Here is a 10,615-nt window from a genome sequence, read left to right as displayed (position 1 = left end):
TTTTCTTATTTAATTATGACTAATTTTCTTCTTTAATTATAATAATATTTTAATTATAACTCATTAATTTTTTAATTATGTCACATATTATATTCAGTATTTAAAAAAAAAGGGTAAATTACACTAACACCCCCTGAGGTTTAGGTTTATTACAGTTCTCCCCTCACTTTTTGAAAATTACATCTCCCCCTAAGGTTTAAAGTTTCATTATAGATTCCCCCTCAACAATTTAATTTTTTTAAATACCAATTTTGCCCTCATTGGGTAAATTACATTGACACCCCTCACATTTTAGAAATTACAATCCCCTCCCTAAGATTTAAAGTAACATTACCAATTGCCCCATCGATTAGTATTAGTTGGAAAAAAATTTCATTGAAAAAAAAATTGATTGGAAAAAAAATTAATTGAAAAAAAAATTTATTAGTAAATTTTTTAAATTTCTGTTTAAAAACCAACGTAAACTCATTTTTTGAATTTACGTTTTTTTCCTCAAATTTACAAACTGAGACAACCATTTATAAACTAAAAAAAATTATCAAACAAGTTTTTATGATACTTTTTAAAATTTTTGTAAATATAAATTGAAAACTGAAAACAAAATGGTTACCAAACAAGTTTTAGATGGTAAAAATATCATAAAATTAACAGATAATTAAATAAGTTACCAACGTAAGAAATGACTTATCAAAAGATTTTTAGGTTATGTATGGTTTGATTTTTAGAATTTTTTTTAAAAAATTAAAAATTAATTTGGTTAAGAAATAAAAAATAAAAAATAATTATCATTTTTATATAATTTTTATCTTTCAAGTGGTTAGAAATAATTTTTTACAAATTAAATTGAAACAACCATATGTATGTATATAACTTGCCCAAAAGTTAAAATGATAATTATTTTTTACCCTTAAATGATAATTATTTTTTATTTTTTATTTCTTAACCAAATTAATTTTTAATTTTTTTAAAAAATTTATAAAAATCAAACTATACATAGCCTAAGAATCTTTTGATAATTCATTTCTTACGTTGGTAACTTATTTAATTATTTGATAATTTTACGATATTTTTACCATTTGAGACATGTTTGGTAACCATTTCGTTTTCAGTATTCAATTTATATTCACAAAAATTTTAAAAACTGTTATAAAAACTTGTTTGATAATTTTTTTAGTTTATAAATAGTTGTCTTAGTTTGTAAATTTGAAAAAAAAAGTAAATTCAAAAAATGAGTTTACGTTGGTTTTTAAACAAAAAATTTAAAAATTTGACTAACAAATTTTTTTTTCAAATAATTTTTTTTCCAATTAATTTTTTTTTTCAATGAATATTTTTTTCAACTAATATTAACCGAGGGGGCAATTTGTAATGTTATTTTAAACCTTAGGGAGGGAATTGCAATTTCTAAAATGTGAGGGGTGTCAATGTAATTTACCCAATGAGGGCAAAATTGGTATTTAAAAAAATTAAATTGCTAAGGGAGAATCTGTAATGAAATTTTAAACTTCAGGAAAAGATGTAATTTTTAAAAAGTGAGGGAAAAACTGTAATAAATATAAACCTCAGGAGGTGTCAATATAATTTACCCTAAAAAAAAATTATGATTCCAAAAAATTAAAATTATGCATTTTTTTTTTTAATTTTTTAATTTTTTAATTTTAAGTTTTGAAGTAGGAATGGCAACGGGCCGGGCCGGGGCCGGGGATCGCACTCCCCGTCCCCGATCCCCGAAGGTGAAAAACTCCCCGTCCCCGCCCCCGATCCCCGACGGGGAACCCATCATTCCCCCCGCTCCCGCCCCCTAACGGGGATCGGGTTTCCCCGACCCCGAAATATCCCCGGCCAATTTTTTTTTTTTTTTTTGTTCAACACACAACACAAGAACAAGAAAAATAAAAAATAATCTGTTTTCAACAACAATCATCATATGTAAAAAAAATCAGAAATTGAAGAGGAGAGGGCTGAAACGCAGATCTGAAGAAAAAAAAAAAAAAAAAAGTCGAAACACAAGAACAGAAAAATAAAATTACTATGTGGCAATCCGTTTCATCATCAACAACAACAACAACAATAACAGATCTAAATTTACATAATAAAAAAATTAAAAAAATACGATTCGAGAGAGAAAGTGATAGGATTTGCACCAACAATAACAGATCTGTTCAATGGTGGATGTAAATCTAGAGAACAAAGAGTCAAATCTGAATATGATAGGATCTGAATAGAGAGAGAGAGGTCTTCACGATCTTTCCATTGATCAAGACATCGATCGAACGGACCACGAATGGCTTCACGGACGGACCACGGTTCACGATCTGTTTAGATCAGTGGTGGTGGTCGATGTGGATAATATTGCTGATGATGATAAGAAGTGAGAAAAATCTGAGTGAGATCTCAATGAGGGATACAGAGATGAGAAACGCAGTGAGAAGAGAGAGATGAGTCAGTGAGTGAGAGACGAGAGAGAGACTGTGATGAGTTAGTGAGAATAAGAGAGAGAGAGAGAAAAGTAAAGTTATATTATATTATATTATATAAAGCATACTATATTATATATATATATAGCACGTCGGGGACAGCCGAGTCGGGGCCGGGCCGGGGTCGGGGATTTGGCACTTATCACCGTCCCCGGCCCGAAATTAATCGGGGAATAATTTTTGAACACCGTCCCCGTCCCGTCGAGGGAATTTTTCAAGAAAAAATCGTATAAATCGGGGTCGGAGAATCGAGTCTCCGTCGGGCCGGTTTCAAATTGCCATCCCTATTTTGAAGTACATGTGATGCATAATATTTCTCCCATAGAAGTTCGAGCGCCAAAAGGAATCGTTCAAACAAAGTCACTCACTCTCTCTCTTCAGTTTCTCAAGGCCATGGAACATCATGAAGGTCTAACCTTACAAGTGTGAAGGTGTTTTTTTTCCACTCTCTCTCTCTACAATTCTTTCTGAATCAGAGATGCCTCTGAGATCTGTCGATGGACAGGGAGGCTAACCTGCCCGGCTCGCTATCTCCATCACCATCCACGAAGAGCAATCTCGTCCGTCCGGTCAACCCCGACTCCAATCTCTCCCGTTCCTTCACCTCAACATCGTCGTCTTCTTCGTCCCTTTCTTCATCTTCTACCTCAGGCTTCGTCCGGAATGTTCAAGCTGCCTTCAAGCGCCACCGTCCTCTCTGTAAAACTCTCTCTCTCTCTCTCTAGATTTGATTGTTCATTGCTGAATTGAGAAATGAATGACTTGTTTGGTGTGGATTTTAATTGAATTAATGTATCATATACATGGTTTTGCTTAAAATTTATACTTCCTATTAAGATTTCACTGTGGAAATAGAATTACCCTGTGTGTGGTTGAGGAATTTTAGTAGAGATTTGGCGTGTGAAATTATTTGAAATGTAATATAGATATATTTAAATTACTTTTTTCTTTTCATTTTTTAAATTCCTTCTCAAATCTCTAAACCAAATCATGGATTTTTTTATGGTTCTTTGTTGCACAAAGAATTTGAATGGGTTTGTTTTAAATTTGGCATTTTTGATTCTACACCTCTTGATGTAGGTTTTAATTTCTTTAATGAAGTAAAACTAGCACTCCGTTTGGATTGAGCAGTTTGGTGAGAGAAGAAAAAAATGGAGAGAATGAAATTCTCATTAACGAGGTGAGTAATGGCGAGAAATGGTGAGAAAGCCAAATCACATCAAACTTAAGTGTCATTCTCACTTGAAGTGGTGAGTGAGAAACCAAAATTACTCTTTTAATCAAAGTCCATCATCCAAACAGGAAGGTGGAAATCATAATTATTTCTTTTCGTTTCTCATCTTTCAATCCAAACGGAGTGTAGGGCTTCTGACACCTGAAATTACTATCAAAATTTGCTACCTTCGCTTCTAGGTCTCTAATTGCTTTTTTTTTTTTTCTTTCAACAACTGGAAAGTAGGTGTTTTGGATCTTGCTATTACTCTCTTCACTGCGGGAGGTTTCTCAAATTGGTTGACTATGTGCTTCTTTATTTATTTATTTATTTTAAATGTTCTATTGGGATTTTGCAGACACGATGCAGTCGAATAACCTTAGGCCAAGGCGTTTATTGGTTCCTCAAAGAGAAACATCAAAAATCACAACATCAAATCCGGGTCCTGCACTTGACCTCATGAAGACCCAAGATGAGCTTTTTGGGAGTCAATGTCTCAGAGATGGGGATTACAATTCACAGGCAGTGAATACAGTTCCTGTTGTAAACGAAAATCAAGTAGACTCGTCAATCACACCACCTTTGATGACTGGCACTGTTACAAATACACATGAAGAAAGTATTAAACCTTTTGATGTTCAGAGAGATCAACCCAGATCATTTGTTGATTACAAAAGCAATGATATAGATGCTTCATCGCTTGTGGAACCTCAACACGTTCCTTTGGTTGATAGTCAGAAGAAGATCCAGTTTTCATTGGGAAATAATGGCAGACCTTGTGGTAATAAATTGCTCACTTCTTGTTGTTAGTATAGGAATTTGGTTGCTAGACTGTATAAATCTTTAAAGGCCTTTAATGTGACCTTATAACAAAAAAATGAAACCTTGAAATTTAATACTTTTGCGCACATCTTTACAATGGGAAAATCAGCACACAAACTGCTCTGCTATGTTTTTGCCTTCTCTTTCGATGGTTTTGTATTTGCAGGGGCTGACGATCAAATGGCCACTGAAACAGACAACTTATTATCTTATATGGGTTCACTTGCATTGACAGAAATGGAATGTAATGTGAGCAATCAACTAGAGGCTGTAACTAATATCAGTAATGGCTTGAAGCATCAGAATTTTCACAACGTAGAAGTGGATAATAGTTTGAGGTCAGGTGGAGCAAATTCTTCTTTGTTTGCGAAGAAAACAATGGAACTTCAGGATCGGTTGCATCAATTCAGAAACTTTTTACATGGTGACTTGTGCCACCACATGACTCAATCTTCAGTTGTTGGGTCATCTTGCGCTACAACAACATTAGTCAATTCAGCTTCTGCTCCCATGCCTAATTCAATGACCCACTGTTCCCATCCTCACCAAAATAGCAGTTCTAATATGGCCGTAGAATCTTTGGGAGAATGCAATGTGAATTTTCAACCCATGACAGGAGGAAATATGGTGCAACCTTCTTGTCCTTCATCTAAGTGCACCAGCAGAATGTCACCTGACCAGACAGCCATTGAAACCCAAGCTCCTTGCTATACTGTTGACACCAGGGTGGGAGTTAAGGATGACTTGGTCAAGGAGCTTCAAGGCAATGGACCGAAGGAAGGTGACTTCAGAAAAGATCCTTCCCCCCTAGATGACAACTTGAACAAAGGGAAAGGACTTGCAAGTGATGTTCCTGTCTTAAAATCTCAGTCTCCCTTGTCCAAAAACCTATCTTCAGAAGTGAAGGTGGAACCTTCTAAATTAGAAAAACAAGAAAAAGCTGCAAGTGGTAAAGCAGCATCTCGTAAAAAAAATTACGATCCTGACTTGTTTTTCAAAGTTAACGGGAAGCTCTATCAAAGGCTTGGGAAGATAGGTAGTGGGGGAAGTAGTGAGGTCCACAAAGTCATTTCATCAGATTGCACTATCTATGCCTTGAAGAAAATCAAGCTTAAAGGCCGCGATTATGCCACTGCATTTGGGTTTTGTCAGGAGATTGAGTACCTAAACAAGTTGAAGGGAAAGAACAACATTATACAACTTATTGACTATGAGGTACACTTACACACTTTCGACCTCTAATTGAATAATGTAGTAAATTTATGGATTTATCCATGAGTTGTAGTTATGTTATTGGAAAGCTATCACCGTTTTCCATCGCACTTTTGAAGTTACTTTGAGAAGAATGATTTTTTATAAATGAGAGAATAAAAATAAATAAATATGTTTACAATATGAAGTTCTTCAATTCTGATTCTCTTGTTAATATGTTTCCTACCCTTGTTATGCCAAACAGGCCTTATATGTTGGTCTTTAGCAAATTTTTGAAGCATAAATACGAGAGGTGCAAATGGAATTGCCATGCCAGCATATGGTGTGGTTTTACCGGCTTTATTGGGGTAGAAAACAACTAACTCAGATATTCATGCCCAAGATAAATCAAACCTAGCTTGATTTGTTAGGTCCGCATCTAATGTAGATTGAAAGCCATAAAATGAACATGGAACCATGATTCATGAATTTGTTGGTAATGTATTATATGGAAACTGTTATTTCATTTTTATATTTTCAATATTTTTTTACAGTGATGGTTTACTTAAGAATGTCGAACTCTACTTTTTTTTAACCGTCCACACATTAACTTTTTGTCAATTCAAACTATTTGTCAGAATAACTCCTAAAAACATTCAAACCAACTTATTGACCAAGGACAATGGAAATAAATGCAAACAAACACCTAAACTAGTAAAACTACTTATTTCCCGTTATCCCCTCTTACTAATTTTGTTGACCCCTGTTGATGCTAGGGATGGGGTAAATCAAGGAGGTGGTGGGGGTGGGGATGGATTAGTTTCACAACTTTAGAAATGACAGTACCGGTGTTTTAAAAAGCTCTAGGTGCATTGAGGCGCTAAGGTCTCTTGCAACTCAAGCGTGAGGCGCAAGTTGTTGATGATAACCAAAATGTTAATATAGGCAAAGTTGTTAACATAAAACAAATATTCTTAGAATTTCAAAAAAATTAAAATAAATAGAACATTCATTATTCCAAAAATCATGAAAAATAACATTCAACGTTTCAAAAATTTCTCAAAAATAACATTCAATCTTACATTGCCCTATACTATTTATCTTTCTTTATCAATTTATTAACGTCATTCATTTCTTTTTTTAGATAAGGAACTCACACCATATAATACCTCAGTGGTTTCAATTTTAAATCGGGACCAAATTGCCTAATAGTTTCAATCATTGGCTCGAAATTGTTGTAATTTACTACATTGAAAGGAATCTCAAAGCCATATATCCATCTTGCAATTCCAAAGCTTTTGCTTAATGCCTAGAGCTTTTTTTGATATGAAAATTGGGGCTCAAAGCATGTGTTTACATTTTATAGTAAAGGGATTGTAATTTCATATGGTTACACACACAAAGAATAAGGATGGAGCAAAAATTTAAATGAAGCTCATGAGGCGTGCGCCTCGTGCCTAAACCTATGGCGCACACCTCAAATGCTCCTTTCCTATTGTGCCTCACCTCGCCTCAAGCTGTCTGAGGCGCCTCAGGTGCACTTCACGCCTAAGTGCGCGCCTTTTAAAACATTGGACAGTACTAATAAAAGTGAGAGATTATATGATATATTAAGGATTATGATTGATAAGTGACCTGAGTTAAAAAATATAAGATAAAAGATAAAAAAGTTTATGGGTTTAAAAGAGAGAAGTTAAAAGATTTGTATTGACAGTTGCATAAGGGTAATATAGGGATGAAAAAAGTTGTGACAAAAAACGTTAATACCAAACAACTTGTGCACTTTATATAATAGTAAGTATGGATAGGACATATATTATACATACAAAAAAATTTAGTAAATTTAATTGAAACGGGACGGGGCTAGATAGAATGAGTTATGAGATGGGGGAAGGAAAACATGTCCTCATCCCGCTCTTTATTGGGTTGGGGCGGGAGACGCAGGGGCGGGGAGAAATTGCCATCCCTACTTGATGCCTAATTTTGGTCATGGATCTAGCCCATCCATAAATGCCCAATATCAACACAAATTGAAGTGAAGCTTAAGAAGCCCAAGTCGTAGGTGTTTTGGCATGTCAGCAAACATGACCAAAAGTGGCCCATTTCAACATTTTGATCCTGTTTGAGTTTCAATAACAGCAACTCAAGGCCTAAGGAAGCCCAGCCAGCAACCCAAACTTCCACCGAAGTGAAGAAAAGGCCAATTTGGCCCAAAAACAAGGGTGCACAAGAGACCCAAGAAACTGAAGAACCACCGGTTTGGTTTGTTTTGTTAATACATTGGTCTGATTCTAAGTCTAAAGATAACAAACCTGATCAAATCAGTTCAGTCCAAACCTACCCAAATTGATCCGTTTGATCAAATCGGTTTGGTTTGGTTGTAGTGGAGGATTGGTTTAGTCCTGGGTCCAAAAACCTGAAACTGATCATGATCCGTTTTGTTATGAGATTAGTGCTAACCTAAACCAAACCGATTCATGCACACCCTCATCAGGGATAATATTTTGGTTTCATCTTTATTTAAATTAATATTTTACAAACACCCTTACATTCATTTCCCTCTTAGGTGACAGATAAGGCTTTGCTCCAAGAGGTGATGAATGGTTCTATAATTAACAAAGATGCCAAAGTCAAGGAAGATGGATATATATACATGGTGCTTGAATATGGAGAAATTGATTTGGCTCACATGTTGTCCCAGAAATGGAAGGAAATGGATAGCACTAATTTGACTATAGATGAGAATTGGCTTCGGTTTTACTGGCAGGTATTCTAGAAAATCCTTATTTTATAATTGTCTAAGTAAATCCGATCAACAGTAACTTCATGATAATGATGGCATATTATTGTTGCCATGAACATTTCAGTTGTTGATTGGCATTGGTCTCATCCTTGTTTTTTTGTTTGGTCTTGTCTAATTGCCTTAAACCTTTGTGTCTACAACATGAAGAGTGGCAAGAATCAAACTTCTTTTTTAAATCAGCAAGAATCAAACTGTTTTGACAGCATAGATAATTAGGGATCAGTCAACCAGCTACTGTCTAAATGCCCTTTTCGTTTTGCTTTTCCCTTCTCTGTGTTTTTTGATGTCATTTTGTGAAATTTTTATGGTAAGCTTTTGTATTGATTTGCCCAATCTAGAAATTTGTATCATGCCTTCTCTGGATCTACTCGGTTTCTTTGTGTTTGTATTGATTGAGGTTTGGCAAGATGAAGAAAGATGCAGATACGGGAACTTGTTAGTGTGGTCAAAATAGGTTAATCCTGTTGATTATTCTGTAGAAGAGAATCTAATGTTTACCTCGCTTAAACACTTGGCAGCAAATACTTCTTGCTGTCAAAATCATACATGAGGAACGTATTGTGCACTCAGACTTAAAGCCGGCTAATTTTCTTCTTGTCAGAGGCTCACTGAAGCTAATAGATTTTGGTATTGCCAAAGCTATATTGAATGACACAACTAACATTCAAAGAGATTCACAGGTTACTCCATGTCCATTATTCCTTTCTTTTTTCAGGCAACCAATCACATGGTGCTACATCAAGATGCTGGGGGTGTTTCTGGTCATTACATTAAAATGAACAGAAATTCTAGTTGAGAGAAAGCAAACCATCTCTTGGGAAAGTTAATGTGGCATGTAGTGATTGGTCAACTGATAAAGGGGCTTAGTTTATTACATGAATTTTTCGGTATAGCTTTGTGCTTATTTATTGAAAATGAATTAGTGCAGGTGGGTACATTGAGCTACATGTCTCCTGAAGCATTCATGTGCAATGAAACAGATGCAGATGGAAACACCATAAAATGTGGTCGTCCATCAGATATCTGGTCACTTGGTTGCATCCTTTACCAAATGGTATATGGAAGAACGCCCTTTTCAGAATTCAAGACTTTCTGGGCCAAGTTCAAAGTCATCACCGACCCAAACCGCAAAATTACATACGAACCAGTTTCAAATCCATGGCTTCTTGATCTTATGAGGAAGTGTCTTGCGTGGGAACGGAATGAACGGTGGAGGATTCCTCAGTTACTTCAACACCCTTTTCTGGTTCCCCCGATCCCATCCCAATTATCTTCTTCCCATCAAGACCAAAGCTGTAAATTGCTTCAGTTGATTGCTGAATCTTGTGAGAACAACCAGAAAGGTTTGATGCTATGTAGTGAGCTCCAGGAGTTATTGAGGGATCCCAGACCAGCAATGGTATCTCAGGTATCAATATCACGAGAAGAACAACGTAACTTGCTCAGTAAAATGTCAAATATTTGCTTTCAACTCCAAGAACAGTTAGCAGGCTAAGCAACAGATTTGATCAAAATAAGATAGATCAGTTAATCAGTTTCTTCCATGCCATTTGTAGTGTTTCCTGTAATTTCTTGGATTAACATTCATTGTGTGTAAGTTTTATTTGAAAGGAATTTTCTTTTATTTAGTGAGACTGTAAACTGACAGTTTTTAATCTTTTTACAGCTTAACCATGTAAAATAAGGAACAAATGTAAGTAGTTATGAACAAATGTGATTTCGGGAAAAATAAGTTCATTGTGTGCATTTGGTTTTGCCAAAACCATATGGAGCTAATGTGGATCAGTTTTGCATTGCAAATTCAGTTTGAAATATGTGTAATTTTTAGAGTTTCCAAGAAAGTAATTATGTTTGTGCATTTCTGTTAATCACTACATGTGTTCTGCTTAGCATTTCAAACGAGTTTGTTTTGGTGATTATGGGATTTCAGGAAGTTAATGTGCTTCTTGATCCATTTGTGACGACTTGATAAGCTGGGGATCCTCTTGTCTCATTATCTGTTGTCCTACCACGTTAGAGTTTGTCACAATTTAAATTCAATATTAATCATATTATTATTAAAACTTAAAATTATCTTAAATTGTGTTTGATTTATAGATTTGAGCAAGA

At 35.1% G+C, this 10,615-nt stretch overlaps 1 protein-coding gene across 6 annotated transcripts; it reads left to right on the top strand.

Annotated features, from left to right (window-relative positions):
- The first annotated feature begins 2,808 nt into the window (after positions 1 to 2,808).
- PPK1 (putative protein kinase 1) lies at positions 2,809 to 10,268 on the top strand. 6 transcript variants are annotated; one of them, XM_028207578.2, is made up of 6 exons: positions 2,809 to 3,176; positions 4,049 to 4,471; positions 4,748 to 5,727; positions 8,270 to 8,470; positions 9,025 to 9,186; positions 9,435 to 10,268. In XM_028207578.2, exons 1-6 carry the CDS (start codon positions 2,975 to 2,977, stop codon positions 9,999 to 10,001), a joined length of 2,535 nt encoding a protein of 844 aa, XP_028063379.2. In that variant the 5' UTR covers positions 2,809 to 2,974; the 3' UTR covers positions 10,002 to 10,268. The 6 variants fall into 6 exon arrangements, with proteins under 6 accessions (XP_028063379.2, XP_028063378.2, XP_082777118.1 ...); XM_028207577.2 differs by having other exon boundaries at positions 4,679 to 5,727; XM_082920992.1 differs by lacking the exon at positions 8,270 to 8,470.
- Positions 10,269 to 10,615: the final 347 nt, after the last annotated feature.

Source organism: Camellia sinensis, chromosome 3, assembly GCF_055761805.1.
Source record: "Camellia sinensis isolate YWXY chromosome 3, ASM5576180v1, whole genome shotgun sequence".
NCBI lineage: Eukaryota > Viridiplantae > Streptophyta > Magnoliopsida > Ericales > Theaceae > Camellia > Camellia sinensis.
The sequence above is the reverse complement of the archived record's forward strand: the minus strand, read 5'-3'. Positions and strand labels throughout refer to the sequence as shown.